The 24,662-nt window shown below is 44.9% G+C and overlaps 1 protein-coding gene across 1 annotated transcript in view; it reads left to right on the plus strand.

The window, feature by feature from the left end:
• Positions 1-24,662, plus strand: part of ttn.2 (titin, tandem duplicate 2) — a 224,471-nt gene that overhangs the window by 178,512 nt on the left and 21,297 nt on the right. Inside the window, exons 211-225 of the mRNA XM_013915325.1 lie at positions 153-17,246; positions 17,340-17,636; positions 17,741-18,328; positions 18,448-18,750; positions 18,845-19,141; positions 19,272-19,559; positions 19,649-19,948; positions 20,131-20,282; positions 20,382-20,532; positions 20,623-20,922; positions 21,037-22,803; positions 22,952-23,245; positions 23,358-23,645; positions 23,778-24,077; positions 24,234-24,568. Coding sequence (XP_013770779.1) covers positions 153-17,246; positions 17,340-17,636; positions 17,741-18,328; positions 18,448-18,750; positions 18,845-19,141; positions 19,272-19,559; positions 19,649-19,948; positions 20,131-20,282; positions 20,382-20,532; positions 20,623-20,922; positions 21,037-22,803; positions 22,952-23,245; positions 23,358-23,645; positions 23,778-24,077; positions 24,234-24,568 — 22,754 coding nt within the window. The remainder of the gene's footprint in view (positions 1-152; positions 17,247-17,339; positions 17,637-17,740; positions 18,329-18,447; positions 18,751-18,844; positions 19,142-19,271; positions 19,560-19,648; positions 19,949-20,130; positions 20,283-20,381; positions 20,533-20,622; positions 20,923-21,036; positions 22,804-22,951; positions 23,246-23,357; positions 23,646-23,777; positions 24,078-24,233; positions 24,569-24,662) is intronic.

Here is a 24,662-nt window from a genome sequence, read left to right on the forward strand (position 1 = left end):
AACTCACAGCAATGTTCTCACGGCAATGTGAATTGTATTTTAAAACTGTAAAACTGCAATGCAGGAGAGTTAGAAAATACAAATCAAGCTTTGTCAAATACATAATTACCTATATTAACTTTGTTACCATATTTTGTTTTTGTGTTTATTAGATCCACCCGGTCCCCCATCCAACCCTAGAATTACAGAAACCACCAAAACCTCAGCCACATTCACCTGGGGCCGACCCCACTATGATGGTGGTCTTGAAGTAGAGGGCTACATTGTTGAATATAAAAAGGAAGGACATGATGATTGGGAGACAGAGACACAGTACCCACTGAAAGCTTCAGAATACGTGATTGGTAAACTACAAAAAGGAGGCAAATACCACTTCAGGGTTAGTGCTGTAAACTCTGAGGGAATAGGCGAGCCTGCAGAGGTTGAGAAAGTGACTGAATTGGTGGACCAGGAGATGTTGCCAGACTTTGAGCTGGATGCTGAACTCAGAAGAACTCTGGTAGTTAGAGTTCGTGCTTCAATCCGTATGTTTGTTCCTATCAAGGGTCGTCCTGTCCCTGAAGTCACATGGAGTAAAGATGATGCTAACCTGAAAACACGTGCACATATTGACAACACAGAGTCGTACACTCTTCTGGTTATTCCTGACTGCACAAGATATGATGCTGGAAAATACCACCTTTCTCTAGAGAATGTTGCTGGAAAGAAGACTGGGTTTGTTAATGTGAAAGTTCTGGATACACCGGGACCACCAGTCAATCTCAAACCTAGAGAGATCACGAAGAACAGCATCACCCTACAGTGGGAAATTCCCATTATTGACGGTGGTTCTAAGATTCGTAACTACATTATTGAGAAAAGAGCAGCCACTAAGAAGGCCTACACAGTGCTTAGCACCACATGGCAGAAGTGTTCCTTCAAGATTCCAGACCTCGAGGAGGGAGCTTACTACTATTTCCGTGTCTCAGCTGAGAATGACCTGGGTGTGGGTGAGCCAGCTGAAACCCCAGAGCCAATCAGGGTATCCCAGGCCCCCTCTGCCCCAGAAAATTTGTATGTCACCGATGTTACCTCTGATAGTGCCAGCCTTGCATGGACCAAGCCTTTGCATGATGGTGGCAGCTTGATCACTGGGTATGTCATTGAGGCTCAAAAGAAGGACACTGATCAGTGGGTCCATGTGGCCACCATTAAGGCTCTGGATTATACTGTTACAGATCTAATTGAGGGTGCTGAATATACCTTCCGTATAATGGCAGTCAATGCATCAGGCAGGAGTGATCCCCGTGAGAGCAGACCAGCTGTTATCAAAGAGCAGACTTCTGCTCCTTCATTTGACCTGCGTGGGGTCTACCAGAAAACGATCATTGCTAAGGCAGGAGATCGGTTGAAGGTGGAGATTCCAGTGTTGGGCAAACCAAGGCCTGTGGTTTCATGGAAGAAAGGAGATACAGTGCTCAAGGAGACACAAAGACTCAACATTGAAACCACACCAACATCAACTATTCTCAACATCAGTGAGATAAAAAAGAAAGATGGAGGCCAGTATTCTATGACTGGTAAAAACATGCTGGGGGCAATGACAGAGACAATCACAATCCTGGTTCATGACATTCCTGGACCTCCAACTGGTCCTATTAAGCTGGAAGAAATTTCATGTGATTATGTGCTGATGTCCTGGGACCCACCAGAAAATGATGGAGGTGTTCCTATTAACAACTATATTGTTGAGATGCGGGAGACCACTGGTACTTCATGGGTAGAGCTGGCAGCTACAGTCATCCGCACCACATTTAAGGCAGCCAGACTCACTACAGGAACTCAGTATCAGTTCCGCATCAAGGCCCAGAACAGATATGGGATTGGACCAAGCATTATCTCTGAACCAGTGGTAGCTGTCTATCCATTTGATGTACCAAGCCAGCCTGGCACTCCCGTGGTCACCTCTTTCAACAAGGATGCTATGACCCTTAGTTGGAATGAGCCATCCTCTGATGGAGGTAGTGCCATTCTGGGCTATCATGTGGAAAGGAAAGAGAAAAACAGTATTCTGTGGCAGAGGATCAGCAAAGCCCTTGTTGTTGGAAATCTGTTTAAATCAACGGGCCTTATTGATGGAATTGCATATGAACACCGTGTTATTGCTGAAAATATGGCTGGTCTCAGCAAAGCCAGCAAACCCTCTGAGCCCATGTATGCTTTGGACCCAGTTGATCCACCAGGCAGGCCAGTAGCACTAAATATTACTAGGCATGAAGTGACCTTGTCATGGACCAAGCCAGAGGGAGATGGAGGATTTTCTATTACTGGATACACCGTAGAGAGGAGGGAGATGCCCAATGGACGTTGGCTCAAAGCAAACTTCAACAACATTCTGGAAACTATCTACACAGTCAGTGGTCTAACTGAAGATGCAACCTATGAATTCCGTGTGTTTGCTAGGAACTCAGCTGGTGCTGTTAGTGCTCCATCCCAGTCATCTGAAGCAATCTTGTGCAGAGATGACATTGAAGAGCCCCGGCTTGATGTAGATGCATCATATAGCAGCACTGTTGTTGTCATGGCAGGAGAGGTATTCAAGTTGGAAGCCAGTGTAACTGGAAGGCCAATCCCATCTCTGGTATGGACCAAAGAAGGAAAGGAGCTTGAGGATACAGCCAAAATTGAGATAAAAACATCCGAGTTCCACACAACTTTAACAAACAAAGATTCGCTCAGGAGGGATGGTGGTGCTTTCACTTTGATTGCCAGCAATCCTGGTGGCTTTGCTAAGTTCATATACAATGTCAAGGTGTTAGATAGACCAGGACCTCCCAACTCCCTCACTGTAACAGATGTCACTGCTGAGAAATGTGTCCTTAATTGGCTCCATCCAACACATGATGGTGGTGCCAAGATTGAGTACTTTATCATTCAGAGACGAGAGACCAGCAGGTTGGCTTGGACAAATGTGGCCACAGACCTTCAAGCTAATAGGTTCAAGGTCACCAAGCTTCTAAAGGGCAATGAATACATTTTCAGAGTTATGGCTGTTAACAAGTATGGTGTGGGTGAACCTGTGGAGTCAGAACCTGTCATCTGTGCCAACCCCTATGTACCCAGTGACCCACCACAGCAACCTGAAGTCACCATAATCACCAAGGATTCTATGGTTGTCTGCTGGGATCGCCCTGAACATGATGGTGGCAGTAGAATAAACACATACATAATTGAAAGACGGGACAAAACTGGCCTGCGCTGGGTGAAGTGCAACAAGAGGACTGTAACTGACTTGCGATTCAAAGTCTCAGGCCTCACACCAGGGCATGAATATGAATTCAGAGTTCTTGCTGAGAATAATGCTGGGCTAAGTCAGCCCAGTCCTTCCAGTCCATTCTACAAAGCCATTGACACCATCTTCCAACCTGGACCTCCAGGGAACCCCAGAGTGCTGGACACAACCAAGTCTTCTATCACACTTGCATGGAACAAGCCTGTCTATGATGGTGGTTCAGAAATCACTGGTTACATAGTGGAGACCTGCCTGCCTGAGGAGGATGAATGGACAATTCACACTCCCAAGAATGGTTGGACTGCCACTTCTTTCACCATCACCAATTTGAGGGAAAACCAAGAGTATAAAATCAATATTTCTGCAACTAATTGTGAAGGAGTGGGAGAGCCTGCAGCTGTTCCTGGAACACCCAAGTCTGAAGACAGACTAGTTCCTCCAGAAATTGAACTTGGAGCAGAACTACGTAAGGTGGTCTGCATCAGAGCCTGCAGCACACTCAGACTTTTTGTCCCTATCAAGGGAAGACCAGCACCTGAAATAAAATGGTCTAGAGAGCATGGGGAATCTCTAGATAAAGCTAACATTGAAATCACCTCATCATTCACCACTCTTCAGGTAGAGAATGTTGACAGATTTGATGGGGGTAAATACATTGTGACTGTAGAGAATGCCTCAGGAAGTAAGACAGCCTTTGTTAATGTCAGAGTGCTAGACAGTCCTGGAGCACCTCAGAATCTGATTGTCAGGGAGGTCACTAGAGATTCAGTTTCTCTTGCTTGGGATGCTCCTGTCATTGATGGTGGTTCCAGAGTCCGCAATTACATCGTGGAGAAGCGTGAATCAACCAGAAAGGCTTATTCAACTGTGTGTGCCAGCTGCCATAAGTCAAGTTGGAAAGTTGGAGACCTAGAGGAGGGAAAGATGTACTTCTTTAGAATTTTGGCTGAGAATGAATATGGCATTGGCCTCCCAGTAGAGACTCTTGAACCAATTAAAGCATCAGAGAGGCCTCTTCCCCCAGGCAAAGTGTCTCTCCGTGAAGTTACCAGCAAAAGTGTCACATTAAGTTGGGAAAAGCCTGACCATGACGGTGGAAGCAGAATCACTGGCTATATAGTTGAGATGCAGGGAAAAGGCAGTGAGAAGTGGACCCAGGTTATGGTTGTAAAAAGCAATGAAGCTCATGTTACTGGCCTTACACAGGGAGAGGAGTATACATTCCGTATTTCATCCATTAATGAAAAGGGAGTCAGTGACCCCCGCCCTCTCAATGTGCCTGTGGTTGCCAAGGATCTGGTCATCTCACCAACCTTCAAACTTCTTTTCAGCACATTTAGTGTGCTAGCAGGGGATGATCTGAAAATAGATGTACCATATGCTGCCCATCCCAAGGCTACAGCAACTTGGCTCAAAGATGGTGTTGCTCTCAAAGAGACGACAAGAGTGAATGCAGATGCCACAGACAAAAATCTTCTCCTGGTTATTAAGGAGGCTTGCAGAGATGATGTGGGAACATATACTGTCAAACTTACTAACACAGCTGGAGAGGCATCTACAGATATCAGTGTTATTGTTTTAGATAAGCCTGGCCCTCCAACTGGCCCAATTAAGCTAGATGAGGTCACTGCTGATAGCGTGATCCTGTCCTGGGATCCACCTCAGTATGATGGCGGTTGTGCCATCAATAATTACATCGTTGAGAAGAGAGACACATCTACCACAAACTGGCAGATTGTGTCAGCTACAGTAGCCAGAACCACTATCAAGGCAGCACGTCTGAAAACTGGATCTGAGTACCAATTCAGGATTGCTGCAGAGAACAGATATGGCAAATCTTCAGCCCTGTTATCTGATACTATTGTTGCTCAGTATCCTTTTGAGGTTCCTAGTTCACCACGTTCTGTTACCGTTCAGTCAACCACCAAGGAAAGTATGGTGGTTGTATGGGAAAAACCCAGCAATGATGGTGGAAGCAAGATTTTGGGATACCATTTAGAGCTAAAAGAGAGAAACAATATATTGTGGGTGAAACAGAACAAACAACTTGTCCCAGAAACTAGATTCAAGGTTATTGGCCTGGAGGAGGGTATTGAATATGAGTTCAGAGTTTATGCTGAGAACATTGTTGGCCTCAGCAAAGCCAGCAAAGTGAGTGAAATACAAGTTGCCCGAGATCCTTGTGACAGACCAGGAAAACCAGAAGCTGTCATTGTAACACGGAACCAAGTGACACTAAGATGGACAAAACCCCAATATGATGGTGGAATCAAGATCACAGGTTATGTTATTGAGAAGAAGGAGGGAGCTGGTCGCTGGATGAAGGCCAGTTTCACTAACATCACTGAAACAGAATTTGTTGTCACAGGACTTATTGAGAATCAGACTTATGAATTCCGTGTCATTGCCAAAAATGCAGCAGGTGTTTTTAGCCAGCCATCTGATTCTACTGGAGCCATCACTGCCAAGGATGAGGTGGATCCACCCAAAATTGACTTGGAAGTTAAATACTCCCAAACTGTGGTAGTTAATGCTGGAGAGACATTTAAACTTGAGGCTGCTGTTTACGGTAAACCTGTACCCACAATTCATTGGCTGAAAGAGGGCCAGGAGATCACCGAAGCAGCTCGCTTAGAGCTTAAGAACACAGATTTTACAGCTTGTCTTGTTGTTAAAGAAGCCATCCGTGTTGATGGAGGTCAGTACATACTTCTAGTAAAGAATGTTGGAGGAGAGAAATCTGTTAACATTAATGTTAAGGTTTTAGATAGACCTGGTGCACCCGAAGGCCCTATATCCATTTATGGTGTCACTAATGAAAAATGCTCAATTTCCTGGAAACCTCCCTTGCAAGACGGAGGAAGTGATGTTTCCCATTATATTGTTGAGAGGAGGGAAACCAGCAGATTGGTTTGGACTGTAGTTGAACCAAAAGTTCAGACACTGAACTTGAAGATCACCAAATTACTTCCTGGTAATGAATATATTTTCAGAGTGATTCCTGTTAACAAATATGGAGTTGGAGAGCCACTGGAATCTGAGCCAATGGTTGCCAGGAATCCATTTGTCACTCCCAACCCACCAACAAATGTGGAAGTTTCCACAATCACCAAAGACTCTATGGTGGTGACCTGGGAGAGACCAACTAATGATGGTGGCAGCCCAATCCAGGGATACATTGTTGAGAAACGTGACAAGGATGGTGTGCGATGGACTAGATGCAACAAGCGCAATATTAGTGAGCTGCGCTTTAGAGTTACCGGGCTTCTTGAAAACCATAGCTATGAATTCAGAGTTGCTGCTGAGAATGCTGCAGGTGTTGGCATGCCTAGTGCACCAACAGTGTACTACAAAGCACTGGATCCTGTCTTCAAACCAGGCCCACCAAACAACCCCAAGGTGGTAGACACATCTAGATCCACTGTTTCTCTAACATGGGGCAAACCCATCTATGATGGTGGCTGCGAGGTTCAGTCTTACATTGTAGAGGCATGTAATGGTGCATCTGATGAGTGGTTTATGTGTACTCCACCAACTGGAATCATGGACACAAAATATACTGTGAAAAAACTTCTGGAAAAGCATGAGTACCAATTTAGAGTGTGTGCAATCAACAAGGTTGGTGTTGGTGAGCATGCTGATGTTCCTGGAAAAATTCTTTTGGAGGAGAAACTTGAAGCACCTGATCTTGATCTTGATGTAGATATGAGAAAGATGATCAACATCAGAGCAGCAAGTACGCTCAGATTGTTTGTTCCTGTAAGGGGTCGTCCAGCTCCAGAGGTGAAATGGGGCAAGGCTGATGGTGAGATTAAGGAGACTGCTCAGATTGACAATACAGGCAACTATGCATCACTTGTCATTGAGAATGTTGACAGATTTGATAGTGGCAAGTACACCCTGACTGCTGAGAATGCTAGTGGAGTAAAATCAGTCTTCATAAGTGTCAGAGTGCTGGACTCCCCTAGTCCACCAACTAACTTCGTGGTGAAAGAGATTACCAAGAATTCTGTCACTCTCACATGGGAGCCTCCACATCTGGATGGTGGCTCAAAGATTAAGCACTATATTGTTGAAAAGCGTGAGAGCACCAGGAAAGTGTACTCTCCCATCACGACATGCAACAAGATGTCATGGAAAGTTGAACCTCTTCCAGAGGGTGGAATCTTTTTCTTTAGAGTATTGGCTGAGAATGAATATGGTGTGGGTCTCCCTGCTAAAACTATAGAACCAGTTAAGATATCTGAGAAACCTCAGCCACCTGGCAAGGTCAGTGTTGTTGATGTTACTCACAGCACTGTAACTTTAACTTGGGAAAAGCCTCTGCATGACGGTGGTAGTAGAATCACCCACTATGAAGTTGAACTAGCTCCCAAGGACAGTGAAGCTTGGTCTATATGTGCTAGTGTGAAAGCACTGGAAACATTAGTGACAAACCTTCTCAAGGGAGAGGAGTACCAGTTCAGAGTTGTTGCTGTAAATGACAAGGGCAAAAGTGACCCACGACAGTTGGCTCATTCTGTTGTAGCAAAGGACCTTGTTATTGAACCTGCTGTTAGACCCAAGGCAAGTTCTTACAGTGTCCAGGTGGGGTATGACCTCAAGTTAGAGGTCCCGGTCGCTGGTCACCCTAAACCAATTATCACCTGGACCAAAGATGGCGTAGCCCTTAAGCAGACTACCAGAGTCAATGTCACCGACTCAGCACAAACTACCACTCTTACCATAAAGGATGCTACCAGAGAAGATGGAGGTATGTACACTATCGGTGTCTCCAATGACCTTGGTTCAAAGGATGCCACTGTAGAGGTGATCACCTTGGACAAACCAGGCCCACCCACAGGCCCTGTAAAGTTGGAGGATATCAGTGCTGAGAGCATCACCCTCAGCTGGGAACCTCCTACATACACAGGTGGTTGTCCAATCTCAAACTATGTGGTGGAGAAGAAAGACACAACCACAACAAACTGGTCGGTTGTGTCTGCCACTGTGGCTAGAACCACTCTAAAAGTCAGCAATCTGAAGACAGGCACTGAGTACCAGTTCAGAATCTATGCTGAAAATAGATATGGAAAGAGCTATGCAATTGATTCACAGCCTGTTGTGGCACAGTATCCATTCCAGGAGCCAGGACCACCAGGAACACCATTTGTTTCTTCATACACTAAAGACTACATGGTAGTTGAGTGGCATAAACCCCCAAGTGATGGTGGCAGTGCCATCTTGGGCTACCATTTGGAAAGAAAAGAAAGGAACAGTATCCTCTGGACAAAGATAAACAAAATGCTCATCCAAGATTGTAGATTCAAATCTACTCCACTCGAGGAAGGCATTGAGTATGAGTATAGAGTCTATGCAGAGAATATTGTTGGCATTGGTGAATGTAGCAAAGTGTCTGAGGTTTATGTTGCCCGTGATCCATGTGATCCTCCTAGCCGTCCTGAGGCTGTGATTGTGACCAGGCACTCAGTGAAACTCAAGTGGAACCCCCCGGCATACGATGGTGGGAGTTTAGTTACAGGTTATCTAGTAGAGAAACGTGATCTTCCTGAAGGAAAATGGATGAAGGCTAGCTTCACAAACATCATTGAACACGAATTCACAGTTACTGGCCTCACAGAAGATAGCAAATATGACTTCAGAGTAATTGCAAAGAATGCTGCAGGTGCCGTTAGCAAGCCCTCTGAGAGCACAGGATCCATAACTGCTAAGGATGAAGTTGTACCACCTAAGAGTGAGACAGATCCTATGTACAACCAGACCATTGTTATAAATGCAGGAGAGACATTCAATCTTGAGGCCAGTGTGGAAGGAAAGCCTATTCCAACTGCTCAGTGGTTCAAGGGGAATCTTGAAGTTGAAAACTCAGCAAGAGCGGAGATCAGAAACACAGATTTTAAAGCTTTGCTTGTTGTAAAGGATGCTATCAGAGTTGATGGTGGACAGTATACTCTGGTTCTCACAAATGTGGCAGGAAGTAAGACTATCCCCTTCAGTGTGAAGGTTCTGGACAGACCAGGGCCTTCAGAAGGACCTCTTACTATCAGCAATGTTACTGAGGAAAAATGCTCACTGTCGTGGCTGCCACCCAGGCATGACGGAGGCGCCAGCATTTCTCACTACATCATTCAGAAAAGAGAAACTAGCCGCTTGGCATGGACTGTGGTCTGCAGTGATTGTAAAGCTACCATGTTTAAAGTTACAAAACTACTGAAGGGAAATGAGTACATCTTCAGAGTCATGGCTGTCAACAAATATGGCACAGGTGAGCCACTTGAATCAGCACCAGTTATCATGAGAAATCCATTTGTTCCACCTGGAGCACCTCAGGATCTTGAGATCACAAATATCACCAGGGATTCTATGACTGTATGTTGGAACCGTCCTGAGACATCAGGAGGCAGTGACATTGTTGGCTACATTGTTGAGAAGAGAGACAGAGCAGGAGTGAGGTGGACCAAGTGCAACAAACGCAGAGTGACAGACTTGCGTTTCAGAGTAACAGGACTGACTGAGGACCATGAATACGAATTCAGGATATCTGCTGAGAATGCAGCTGGAGTGGGCCAGCCAAGTCCATCGACAACCTATCTTAAGGCATGTGACCCCACCTTCGAGCCAGGCTGTCCCACCAATGTCCATGTGGTAGACACTACTAGAGACTCCATTAGTCTGGCTTGGCACAGACCTATCTATGATGGTGGCTGTGAGATTCAAGGCTACGCTGTGGAAATAACCAAGGCTGATGAGGAGGAATGGGCCATATGCACCCCACCTTGTGGAGTCAATGCTACCAAGTTTACTATCAAAAAGTTGATTGAACACCAAGAATACAAAGTCCGCATTTGTGCCATCAACAAGGTGGGTGTTGGTGAGCCCACTGAGATTCAGGGAGTCGTCAAACCTATGGATAAAATTGACCCTCCAGAAGTGATTCTGGATTCAGAGCTCAGGAAGGGAATAGTTGTCCGTGCAGGAGGCTCGATGAGAGTCTGCATTCCATTCAAAGGCCGTCCTACTCCTGAGATAAACTGGGCCAAAGAGGATGGAGAGTTACCCAGTAAAGTTCAGGTTGAGACTGGTGAAGATTACACACAGCTCTCAATTGAAATCTGTGACAAATATGATGCTGGAAAGTACGTGCTCAATTTAGAAAACAGTGCTGGCACCAAATCAGCTTTTGTTTCCGTTAAGGTGCTAGACACTCCAGGGGCTCCTTTAAACCTAACAGTAACAGACATCAAGAGGGAAAGTGTGACTCTGACCTGGGAGCCTCCTCTTATTGATGGTGGTGCAAGAATCAAGAATTACCTTGTTGAAAAGAGGGAGTCCACAAGGAAGGTTTACTCTAATGTGGACAACAAGTGCACAAAGACAAGCTATCGTATAACTGGCCTGACAGAGGGAACTATATATTATTTCAGAGTCTTAGCAGAGAATGAGTTTGGTGTGGGACAGCCAGCTGAGACAGAAGAATCAGTAAAAACATCTGAGCCCCCCCTGCCTGTGGGTAAGGTCACATTGACCGAAGTGACAAAAACAACTGCTTCACTCTCCTGGGAGAAGCCAGATCATGATGGAGGTAGCAGAATAATTGGTTACTACATTGAGATGCAGCCTGTTGGCTCAGAGGAATGGGTGGTAGCTGCCACATGCAAAACTTGTGAAGGCACTGTCACAGGCCTCAGTGCAGGGCATGAGTACCTATTTCGAATCTTAGCCTTCAATGAGAAGGGCAAGAGTGACCCTAGACCTTTGGCTGCGCCAGTCACTGCTAAAGATATAACCATTGAACCCAAATTCAAGATTCAATTTAACACTTATAGTTTACAGCACGGTGAGGATTTGAAGATTGAGATTCCAGTGATTGGACGACCTGTTCCCAAGGTTGAATGGAAGAAGGATGGACAAGCTCTTAAAGAGACAACAAGAATTAATGTTTCCAGCACATTGTCATGCACTAAGCTGTACATCAAAGATGCAAATAAGGACGACTCTGGCAAATACACTGTCACAGCCACCAGTAGCATTGGAACAGCTACAGAGGAGATTACTGTTATTATTCTTGATAAGCCTGGGCCACCCACGGGCCCTGTAAAGATAGAAGAGGTGAGCTCTAATTATGTCACTCTCTCTTGGGAGCCACCAGAGTATACCGGAGGCTGTCCCATCAATAATTACATCGTGGAGAAGAGAGATACTACCACCACAGCATGGCAGATTGTTTCTGCTACTATTGCCAGGACAACCATCAAAGTCACCAAGTTGAAGACTGGTGTTGAATATCAATTCAGAGTGTCAGCTGAAAATAGATACGGGAAGAGTTCTGCAATTGTCTCTCCTGCTGTTATTGCTCAGTATCCATTTAGTGAGCCTGTGGCCCCAGGAACACCAGTCATTTCTTCTGTAACCAAGGATAGCATGGTCGTTGAGTGGAAACCTCCTACCAACAATGGGGGCAGTCCAATTCTTGGCTATCACCTTGAGAGAAAAGAAAAGAATAGCCTCTTGTGGACTAAATTAAACAAGCTTCTAATCCCAGACACACGTTTCAGAACTACAGAACTTGAAGAAGGTATTGAGTATGAATTCAGGGTTTATGCTGAAAACATTGCTGGTCTCAGCCCAGCTAGCAAGCTGTCTGAGAGCACAGTAGCAAGGGACCCTTGTGACTCACCAGGAACTCCTGAGCCTATTGAAATCACCAGAAACCATGTGACACTCCAGTGGACCAAGCCCCAGTATGATGGAGGGAGTGCAATTACTGGCTATGTGATTGAGAGAAGGAAGCACCCAGACACCCGCTGGATGAAGGCCAGCTTCACTAACATCATTGATACACAATTTACACTTACTGGTCTGACTGAAGACTGTGTGTATGAGTTCAGGGTCATTGCCAGAAATGGTGCTGGGATTTTGAGCCAACCCTCTCAGAGCACAGGGGAAATTACTGCCAAAGATGAAATTGAGGCTCCAGCAGCCACCATGGATTCGAAATTCAAGGATATGACTATTGTTCACGCAGGTGAGACATTTGTCATTGATGCTGACTATACTGGAAAACCTTTGCCTGAGGTCATTTGGTTAAAGGATGGAAAAGAGATTGACAAAGCCACACCAAGAATGGAAATCAAGACTACCCTTACACGTACCATCCTGACAGTCAAGGATTGCATCAGAGTGGATGGTGGCCACTTTGTCCTCAAGCTTATTAATGTGGGAGGAGTCAAGATGATCCCAGTTAATGTCAAAGTTCTGGATAGACCTGGGCCTCCAGATGGACCTCTAGAAGTCAAAGGGGTCACAGCTGAGAAATGTTATCTGCATTGGAATCATCCCTCACATGACGGAGGAGCTGGCATCTCTCACTATATCATTGAGAAGAGAGAGACTAGTCGTTTGTCATGGACTATGGTTGAGCCCAAGATTCAGGCAATCAGCCACAAAATCACAAAACTATTGCCTGGCAATGAATATATCTTTCGAGTTACTGCTGTAAATAAATATGGTGTTGGCGAGCCTTTAGAATCAGAAGCTGTTGTTGCTCGTAACCCTTTCACCACTCCCAGTGCCCCCTCAAACCTTGAGGTCGGTGCCATCACTAGGGACTCCATGGTGCTTTCCTGGGAGAGGCCCAATGATAATGGAGGTGCAGAGATTGAGGGATATGTCCTTGAAAAACGTGATAAAGATGGTATCAGATGGAGTAAATGCAACAAGAAGAGGCTGAATGACCTGCGATTCAGATGCACTGGTCTCACAGAGGGCCACTCATATGAATTCAGGGTTTCGGCTGAAAATGCTGCTGGTGTAGGAAAGCCTAGTGCACCAACTCCGTACATCAAGGCCTGTGATGCCACTTATCCACCTGGACCCCCAAATAATCCAAAGGTCACTGACCATTCAAGTACCACAGTTTCCCTTTCATGGTCCAGGCCTATATATGATGGTGGTGCACAGATCACTGGGTATATTATTGAAATGAAAGAGGCAACAGATGATGAATGGATCATTAGCACACCACACACTGGCGTCCAAGCCACTAACTACACAGTAAAGAAACTTAAGGAGAATGCGGAATACAACTTCCGCATAAGTGCTGTTAATTGTGAGGGAGTAGGAGAACATGTAGATTTGCCTTGTTCTGTGATTGCTGCAGAGAAGCTGGAGGCTCCTGAAATTGAACTAGATTGTGACCTAAGAAAGATGGTCAACGTCCGTGCCTCTGCTACCTTGCGTCTGTTTGTGACAACCAGAGGGAAGCCTGAGCCTGAAGTCAGATGGTCAAAGGCTGATGGCACTCTAAATGAACGTGCCCAGATAGAAGTCACAAGCTCTTACACAATGCTGGTGATTGAGAATGTTGACAGATTTGACACTGGCAAATATGTGCTGACCCTTGAAAACCTCAGTGGCTCTAAATCAGCCTTTATCAACGTCAGAGTTCTGGATTCTCCTAGTGCTCCTACTAACCTCGGAGTTAAGGATGTTAAAAGAAATTCTGTCTCTCTCTCCTGGGAGCCTCCTCTAATTGATGGTGGGGCTAAGATATCACATTATATAGTGGAGAAGAGAGAACAGAAGAGAATGGCTTTCACCAGTGTTTGCACTAACTGCGTCAGAAACTCCTACATTATTTCAGACCTGCAGGAAGGAGGCCGATACTATTTCCGTGTGTTAGCTGTGAATGAACTCGGAGTAGGTCTGCCTGCATCCACAGATCAAGTTAAGGTGTCTGAGCCTCCTCTGCCTCCTGGTAAGATTGTGGTTGTTGACATTACTCGTCATGCTGTTACACTCTCTTGGGAGAAACCTGATCATGATGGAGGCAGTAAGATTACAAACTATATTGTGGAGATGCAGCCCAAGGGAGATGACAAATGGACGGTGTGCAGTGAAGTCAAAGCACTTGAAGCTACCATTGATGGACTCACAACTGGAGAGGAATACTCCTTCAGGGTAACTGCTGTGAATGATAAGGGTAGAAGCGATGCTAAGCCTCTGGCTACTCCTGTGGTGGTAAGGGACATCACGATGGAGCCCATCATCAACCTGTTATTCACCACATACAGTGTAAAAGCAGGAGATGATTTGAAGATTGACGTTCCCTTCAAAAGCAGACCACAGCCTGAGGTGTGCTGGAAGAAGGATGGCCAAGTGCTTAAGCAGACAACCAGGGTAAATGTTCTCAATTCAAAAACCTCATCTAAGATTGTCATCAAGGATGCCACGAAGGAGGATGTAGGGAAGTATGTGATTACCCTGACTAACTCAGTTGGTACCAAGTCAGCTGAAATCTCTGTTATAATCCTGGATAAACCTGGACCACCTAGTAACATTAAGGTTGATGAGGTGAGCGCTGACTTTATTTCTCTGTCTTGGGATCCTCCAACCTATGATGGTGGTTGTCAGATTAACAACTATGTAGTTGAGAAGAGAGACACTACTACTACAACATGGCAAATCGTGTCAGCCACAGTGGCCAGAACATCAATAAAGGTTTCTCGACTTACTCAGGGGACAGAGTACCAGTTCCGCATTGCAGCTGAGAACCGTTATGGGAAGAGTCCTGCCATAGATTCTGCTCCTGTTGTTGCTCAGTATCCATTTGAGCCTCCTGGCCCTCCAACCCAACTTCATGTTGTCCATGCCACCAAAACTGGGATGCTCGTGGTATGGGGCAGACCTGCAAGTGATGGTGGAAGTCCTGTTATTGGTTATCACATTGAAAGCAAAGACCAAAGCAGCATCTTGTGGACCAAGGTCAACAGAGGTCTGGTGACTGAGAACCAGTTTAAGATGACAGGAATGGAAGAAGGTCTGTTGTATCAGTTCAGAGTGTATGCTGAGAATATTGCTGGAATTGGTCCATGCACTAGGGCAAGTGACCCTGTGGCAGCCAGGGATCCATGTGAATCTCCACATAACCTTAGAGTCACAAACATCACTAGAAATTCAGTTTCTCTTTTTTGGGAAAGACCTGAATATGATGGCAGTGCAAAAATTACTGGCTACATTGTTGAGCGTCAAGAGCTTCCCAATGGTCGCTGGCTGAAATGCAACTTCACCAATGTTCAAGACACTTACTTCGATGTCACTGGTCTCACAGAAGATGTCCGATATGATTTCCGTGTTATTGCTAAAAATTCTGCAGAGCAATTGAGTGCTCCTTCAGAAAGCACTGGACCCGTCACTGTCAAAGATGATGTAGATCCTCCCACCATTATACTGGAAGATAAATTCAGACAGTTGGTTGTCATTAAGGCTGGAGAAATCATTAGAATTGATGCCGAAATTACTGGGCGTCCACTCCCAGTTGTTTCATGGTCTAAGGATGGTAAGGAGATTGAGGCCAAGGCTAGATGTGAAATCACATCCACTAACTTCACAACCACGCTCATTGTCAAAGATGCTATCAGAAGGGACTCTGGACAGTATGTTCTAACTCTGCACAATGTAGCTGGAACCAGATCTGTGGCTATCAACTGTAAGGTTCTGGACAGACCTGGACCTGCATCAGGACCTTTAACAGTTTCTGGTCTCACAGCAGAGAAATGCACCCTGTCATGGGGACCACCTCAGGAAAATGGTGGTGCTGAAATTATGCACTACATTGTTGAGAAACGTGAGACCAGTCGTCTTGCCTGGACTCTTGTCTATGGTGACATGAAGGCAACTACCTGCAAAGTGACTAAACTGCTCAAAGGAAATGAGTACATCTTCCGAGTTAGGGGAGTCAACAAATATGGAGATGGTGAAAGCCTGGAGAGTGAGCCAACAAAGGCCACTGATCCATTCACTGTCCCTTCAGCTCCCACTAATGTCCAGGTCACCTCTGTTACAAGTGAGGCAATGACCATTTGCTGGGAAAGACCTGTTTCTGATGGTGGCAGCAGTATTGCTGGCTATGTAATTGAGAAGCGAGAGAAGACTGGCCTCCGCTGGTGCCGTGTCAACAAGAAACCTGTTTATGACCTTAGAGTGAAAGCTTCACACCTTCGCGAGGGCTGTGAGTACGAATACAGAGTTTTTGCAGAGAATACTGCTGGCCTCAGTGCTCCTAGCACTCCTTGCCCACTCACCAGGGCAGAAGACCCACAGTTTTTACCCTCACCTCCAGCTAAGCCTAGGATAATTGACTCCACAAAGACTACAGTCACCCTGTCATGGAATAAGCCACTTTTTGATGGTGGAGCACCTGTGACTGGTTACAGAGTAGAATACAGGAAGACATTAGATGATGAATGGATTGTTGGAGTACAGAACACCAAAAACACAGAATTTACAGTGGTGGGATTATCACCTGGAACTGAATATGTGTTTGTTGTCAAATCCATTAACAAGATTGGAGTGAGTGAGCCCAGTCCTGAGTCAGACAAACAAGTTGCCAAAGAAAGAGAGGAGGAGCCAACCTTTGATGTTAGCAATGAAATGAGAAAGACTCTTATTGTAAAGGATGGAAGCTCTTTCACAATGAAAGTTCCTTTCAAAGGCAAACCCATCCCTAGTGTTACTTGGGCTAAGCCTGATGTAGACCTTAGAGTTCGCGCTGTAATTGACACCACAGATACCTTTACTTCCATCACCTTAGAAAAAGCAACTCGGAATGACTCTGGAAAATACACTGTCACTCTATCCAATGTAGCTGGTACCTCCTCCTTGACGCTCATTGTCCGTGTTTTGGACTCACCTGGGCCTCCTAGTCATATAGAGGTCAAGGAAGTCACAAAGACCTCTGCTACTATAACCTGGGATACTCCTGAGATTGAGGGAGGAGGACCAGTCAAGAATTACCTTATTGATTACCGTGAGGCTAGCAAGAAAGGCTGGACTAGATTGACTGACACATGCCACAGACTGACATACAAGGTGGCAGACCTGCAGGAGGGAGAAGTCTACTACTTCAGAGTGACAGGCGAGAATGAATATGGTATTGGTGTTCCTGCTGAGACCAAAGAGGGGACCAAGATCACAGGTATTAAATCCTGAGTTGGTATTTTTTTTAATTTTTATAGATAAATATATATCAAAATTTGTTTTAATTGAAAGACATATTTTCTTTCTCCAGAAAAACCAAGTCCACCACCAAAACTGGGTGTAACGGATGTGACCAAGGAAAGTGTGTCCTTGGCTTGGGCCAAGCCAGAACATGATGGAGGCAGCAGAATTACTAGCTACCTGGTAGAAGCACTGGAGAATGGACAAGAGAAGTGGGTTAAATGTGGTACAACAAAGTCCATCCACTTCACAGTGTCTGGTCTGAGGGAGAATGCGGAGTACTTCTTCAGAATCAGAGCTGAGAACTATGCTGGATTCAGTGATGCTAAGGAAATGATTACTCCTGTAGTGGTCAAAGACCAGCTTGGTAAACTACAAGCTTGTTATAATAATCAAAACATGCCATGCAATTAGTAGAGACTACACCTAATTTCTCCTGTTGTAACTCTTTTTGGTACTTTTCTGTTCTAGAATCTCCTGAGATCAACATGAAGGACTTCCCCCACAATACAGTATATGTTAGAGCTGGATCTACCCTAAAATGTGAGATTCCATTGACAGGCCGGCCTTTACCTAAAGTGACTCTGTCCAAGGATAATGTGCTGCTCAAATCAACAATGAGGTTTAACTCAGAAGTCACTCCTGACAGCATCAAGATTAGTGTGCGTGAGAGCATTGCAGGAGACTCAGGCCGCTATGATATTATTGCCTCCAACTCCAGTGGAACCACCAAGTCCTTTGTAAATATTGTGGTTCTTGACCGCCCCAGTGTCCCACTTGGACCAGTGGAGCTGTATGATGTCACAGAAGACAGTGTAAGCTTAAAGTGGCTCCCACCAGCATATGATGGTGGCAGTCCCATCACCAACTACATCATCCAGAAGCGAGAGACAACTACAGCCAACTGGATGGACGTGTCTTCAGCTGTGGCCCGTTGCACCATGAAAATTATGAAGCTGACCACTGGCCTGGAGTACCAATTCAGAATTAGGGCAGAGAACAGATATGGAATCAGTGAACATATTGACTCCCCAGCTGTCGCTGTCAGTCTTCCTTACAGTAAGAAGTTTTTGCTTTTCTTATTATTATACATAAACGTAATAATTTTGCTACTCATTCTTTACACCTTCACTATGTGAGCATGCCAAAATTCTCAAACTCTGCCTCTTGTCCTCCAGCTATACCAGATGTGCCATCAACTCCAGAAATTACTGCTGTAACCAGGGAAAGCATTACCGTTGCATGGAAGGAGCCAAAGTCAGATGGAGGCAGCCATGTGTTTGGTTACCATCTCCAAATGAAAGACAAAAACAGCATCCTTTGGCAGCGAGTCAACAAAACAGTGATCCGTGCTACACACTTTAAAGTCACCAACATAAATGCTGGACTTATTTATGAGTTCAAGGTAGCAGCAGAAAACTCTGCTGGAATTAGTGCCTTCAGCAAGATTTCTGATGCTGTATTGGCTATTGATGCCTGCGGTGAGTTTATAGTCGATAAAATGCATGAAAAATTCTTTGACTTAAGATTTTCTGCAATATTTATTAAAATCATTCTCACTGTATCTTCCTATAGAGCCACCCCTATACTTGCGTATAACTGACATCACTAAGAACTCCATTAGTCTGGCCTGGCAGAAGCCTGACTATGATGGTGGATCCCCAATAACTGGTTACATCATTGAGAAGAGAGAGGGTGTTAGCCCCAAATGGTCTAAAGCTAACCTCACCAATATCACAGACACCCGCTTCATTGTTACTGGCCTCACCCAGGATGAAACATATGAGTTCCGAGTCATGGCAAAGAATGCAGTTGGTTCAGTGAGCAATCCGTCTATCACTGTGGGGCCAGCCACATGTGTGGACACTTATGGTAGGTCTTTTCATGTTGGGTTATATTTGTGTATTTTTTTCTGCAATTATGCATTGTCTTGTATTCTAAGATATTTATTCCACACCCTACATATTCTACATCCTGACTTGTTTTACCATCTCTGGTCCAGGTGCCCCAGAGATTGAAATACCTCAGGAGTATCTTAATGAGGTCAAGCACAAGGCTGGCTCTAATGTGGAACTCAAATTTAATATAAGAGCCAAACCTGCTCCCAGTATTGAGTGGTTTAAAGATGGCAGAGAGCTTAAGCCTACTTCTCAGCTCTCTTTTAAACACACTTTCGAGTCCACAAGTGTGTTCGTGAAGGAAACAACTCGTCTTAACTCTGGAACCTATGAAGTCAAGGTGAAGAACTCCCTCGGATCTTCATGTGCCATTGTCAGGCTGCTCATTCAAGGTATTTATTTAATATTTATTTTTCATTGTATAACATGTATCATATATGCAGTATACACCCTGAGTCAAATGTTTTCCTTGTCTAATCAGATAAGCCAGGCCCACCTGCTGGAGAGATTCAGTTTAAGAAGGTGACAGCTGACAACATCACCATCATGTGGTCACCACCTGCTGATGAAGGTGGTGCCATGGTGACACATTACATTGTAGAAAAGCGGGAGACCAGCAGGGTAATGTGGTCGATTGTCTCAGAGAAACTGGTTGACTGCATTGTGAATGTGCCCAGACTCATAATGGGCAATGAGTACATCTTTAGAGTCCGTGGAGTCAACAAGTATGGCATTGGAGAGCCACTGGAGTCTGAGCCCATTATTGCCAAGAATGCATTTGGTAAGCAAATAGAATAAAGTCACCTCATCAGTCACCCCATATGTGACTGATGAGGTGTATCTCTCCCTCTCTCTCTCTCTCTTGCTCTCATGTTTGAAAATATATCAACTTTCATTATAGACAGTGGTAAATTACAATGGTAAACTTAAAAGCTTTAACCTTATCGTTTTTATTTTGCACAGTACCTCCCAGCGAGCCATCTAAGCCTAAAGTTACTATGATCACTAAGTCTACCATGACAGTGACCTGGGAAAGACCAGCGTTGGACGGAGGCAGTGATATTGATGGCTACTATCTAGAGAAAAGGGAGAAGAGGAGTCTGCAATGGTTCAAGGTTTGTTTGCTGCCCCAAATCTAAAAAGTTCAAGCATAAAGAAAATCTACCAATGAATAGGAGATGTTAGCTTTAATACATCCATTTTTTTTTATCAAGGTGGTGAAGGGCACTATCAGAGACACCAGGCAGAAAGTGGCTAACCTGGTGGAGAACAATGAGTACCAGTACAGAGTGTGTGCTGTCAACAAGGCTGGAGCAGGGAACTACTCTGAACCTTCTGAGCTCTATAAAGCCTATGACCCAATAGGTATATAAGACTTTAATTTGCTGTTATCCTCATCTCGTCAGCATTTGAGGAATTCCTTTATTGTTTACATTTTCCTTTTTTCTTCTCCAGATCTACCAGGTGAACCCACTAAGCTGCGTGTGGTTGACTCTACAAAGACATCTATCACACTTGGATGGGAGAAGCCCGTCTATGATGGTGGCAGCGAAATTACACACTATATTTTAGAGCAGATGAATACAGAGGACAAAGAATGGGTGATTACCAACCCACAAGTCAAGACATGTGAGTATGTCGTGTCCCACCTCAAACCTGGCATCTACTACTTCTTCAGAGTATCTGCTGTCAACTGTAAAGGCAAAGGAGAAGACATCAAAATGTACCAGCCTGTGCAAGCCAAAGATATTTTAGGTTAGTATTGATATAGTTCCCTTTATAGTACAAGATATTAGTCTTGAGACGAATCAATAATAAAATCAAAATTAATATTCTTTTCCATCTTTGTATGACATTTGTGTCCAACAGAGGAGGCTGATCTGGACTTGGATGTTGCTATGACAACTCAATACACAGCAAAGGCTGGCCGTGATGTGGAAGTCTTTATCCCCCTGAAGGGTCGTCCTACACCAAATGTCACCTGGCGCCGTGGTGACCGTAACATGGCTGGTGATAACCGCTACACAGTCACAAGCACTGAAAGAGCTACCACACTCCTCATCCCCAAGGTCACCCGTGATGACTGTGGAAAGTATGTGCTGGAAATTGAGAATGGTGTTGGAGAACCTAAGATAGTTACTGTTTCCCTCAAGGTTCTGGACAGTCCATCCACCTGCCAGAAACTGATGATAAAGAATGTCACAAGAGGAAAGCTGACACTAAGCTGGGAGCCTCCGCTCATAGATGGTGGCTCCCCTGTGACTAATTACATTGTCGAAAAGAAGGCCTCCACTATGAAAGCTTATCAAGTGATTACTGATGAGTGTTTAAATACAAGTTACAAGGTGTCAGGGCTGGAGGAAGATATAGCTTACTTCTTCCGTGTGTCTGCTCAAAATGAGTTTGGTGTGGGTGACCCTTGTGAAACCACTGATGCTGTCCGAGCAACTGAAACTCCAGGAGCTGTTAAAGACCTAATAATGGTGGACTCCACAAAGAACTCTGTCACCCTTCAGTGGAGCAGACCTGACCACGATGGTGGCAGCCACATCACTGACTACATCATTGAGAAGAGAGCCCAGGATGAAGTCAAATGGACTTTAGCTGCTAAATGCAAGCGGTGCAGCTGTGAAGTGACGGGACTCAAGGAAAATGCTATCCTGGATTTCAGAGTGTTTGCAAAGAATGAGAAAGGCAACAGTGACTTCTCCCAAATTGGTCCGATCACAGTGATGGACCTCATCATTCCACCTGAAGCCAAACTGAATGATTATCCCAATGGAGAGCTTGCTGTTCGTATAGGTCAAAACATCCATATTGAGTTACCATTCAAGGGAAAACCAAGACCTACAATCAGCTGGCTAAAGGATAATTTCCCACTAAAGGAAAGTGAGAAGATTCGCTTTAGGACCACTGACAACAAGACTTCAGTTACAGTCAGAGGGGTTAAGAAAGAACATGCTGGACAATACACCTTGGTTCTGGATAACAGAGTCATTAAGAACTACTTTGACATCAATGTGATCACTCTGGGACCCCCTTCAGTCCCTACTGGCCCCATCCGTTTTGACGAGATAAAAGCTCAGAGTATTATTATCTCCTGGGATGAGCCGAAGGAAGATGGAGGTGGCGAGATCACCTGCTACAGTGTGGAGAAACGTGAAACCTCCCAGGCCAACTGGAAGATGGTCTGCTCCAGTGTTGTCAGGACTACCTTTAAGATTCCTAACCTGGTCAAAGGAACTCAGTACCAGTTCAGAGTCCGTGCAGAAAATAAGTATGGGGTCAGTGAGCCACTCATCTCTTCAGATGTTGTTGCCCAGCACCAGTACAAACCTCCAGGTCCTCCAGGAAAACCAGTTGCCTACAACATCACCAGTGATGGTATGTCAATAAAGTGGGATGCCCCAGATTTTGACGGGGGTTCCCCAGTCTTAGGTTATCATGTCGAGAAGAAGGACAGGAACAGCCTCTTATGGCAGAAAGTGAATTCCACAACCATCTCTAACAGAGAGTACAGGATAATTGGTCTTGTGGAGGGTCTGGAGTACTCCTTTAGAGTCTATGCAGAGAACAATGCCGGACTCAGCCCTTGCAGTGAGCAGAGCAAACATGCACTCGCTATCTCCCCTGTTGGTAAGTAGACGTTGCTCAGTACATCGGTCTATATTTAGTAGTTGTTTTGTATTTACAGTTTAGACATTATGATTCTTTTATTTTGTCCTATTTAGTTACTCTTTACATCTAAATTATTATGGATTAATTGCTTTCTTCCCTCAATTAGATCCACCCGGTACCCCAGTCTGCATTGATGTAACCAGAGACTCAGTCACCCTCCAATGGGACATTCCCAAGAGGGATGGTGGAAGCAAAATTGTAGCCTATAGTGTGGAGAGGCGTCAAGGCAGAGGCAAATGGCTACGGTGCAACTTCACTGATATCAGTGAGACCCAGTTCACTGTAACTGGTCTCTCACCTGGAGAAAGAATTGAGTTCAGAGTGATTGCCAGGAATGCTGTTGGCACAGTCAGCCCACCATCCAACTCCTCTGGATACATAATGACCAAGGATGAGAGCAGTAAGTATTTTTAATATAAAAACATGTTAGAAGAACGCAAATCGTTGATTGTTTTTTAATTAATCACATCTTACTTGATGCTGATTCATAATTTTTTTGTCTGCATCTCCAGTTGCTCCTGAGATTGAGTGGTCTCCAGACCAGGTGCTCACCCTGAGGGCTGGAGATAACGTCAGTCTCAGCTGCAAAATCACCGGACGTCCAGTCCCACAGGTTCTTTGGTACAAGGAGGGTAAAGAGATCGACAAGAGGACTATGATTGACATTGAGATTACTACTGGCATTGGCACCAGTAGTCTGTTTATTCGCGATTCTAACAGGAACCACCGTGGAATTTACACTGTAGAGGCCAAAAATAGCTCTGGAACCAGGAAAGCTGACATTAACGTTAGAGTCCAAGGTTTGTAAATGTGTGCAATTTGTTATAATATCTGTTAAAAAACGCTGTTTTAGACAAATCTGTTTCTGTTGACACAAGTGATACAAATGTTTTTACCGTAACAAGTCTCCTCAATCAACTGTTTCCTTGCAGATACCCCTGGACCCGTCGAGGGCCCAATCCGTTTCACAGGCATCACAGCTGAGAAGTGCACTGTGTGGTGGAGCCCACCAGAGAACGATGGCTGTGCTGCCATTTCTCACTATGTGGTGGAGAAAAGGGAGACATCCAGGATCACTTGGGCCTTGGTCACCTCCAAGTGTGAAGCTTGCTCTTATAATGCCACCAACCTCATCAAAGGCAATGAGTACCAGTTCAGAATCTCTGCTGTCAACAAGTTTGGTGTCGGAAAACCACTGGACTCTGATCCTATAATTGCGAAGATGCAATACAGTAAGTAAAGTTACTCAGTGCTGTCTGTCTGACTTCTTGGGAAACTCTTAAAAGTAATCTGAATTTTCTATTGAACATAAGCACTAATGGAAGAAATGCTTTCCACCATTCAAAGATATTACTTTAAAAAAATTATATTTTTGTTCTGTTACTCAGCTGTTCCTGATGCCCCTGGTACACCAGATGCCACCCATGTTACTGGAGACAGCATAACGCTGTGTTGGACCAGGCCACGGTCAGACGGAGGCAATGAGATTAAATGCTACATCCTAGAGAGGAGAGAGAAGAAGAGCTTGCGCTGGCTTAAGGTCTCCTCCAAGAGGCCCATTACAGAGTTAAGGCACCGTGTGACCAAACTTACTGAGGGCAATGAGTATGAGTTCCGTGTTATGGCTGAAAATGGAGCTGGTGTTGGACCAGCCAGCAGCACCTCCAGGCTCTTCAGATGCAGAGAACCAACAAGCGCTCCCAGTGCTCCCACTGTAATCAAGGTAGATCTTGTGTTAACACTCATTGAATTATACATGTTTCATATTCATACACAAGAGGCAATTTGGATACAAAACAGGTGCAGCATTGTAGTGA

This window comes from Pundamilia nyererei, unplaced genomic scaffold (genome assembly GCF_000239375.1).
Source record: "Pundamilia nyererei isolate P.nyererei 1_Seehausen unplaced genomic scaffold, PunNye1.0 scaffold00287, whole genome shotgun sequence".
In the NCBI taxonomy this organism is placed as follows: domain Eukaryota; kingdom Metazoa; phylum Chordata; class Actinopteri; order Cichliformes; family Cichlidae; genus Pundamilia; species Pundamilia nyererei.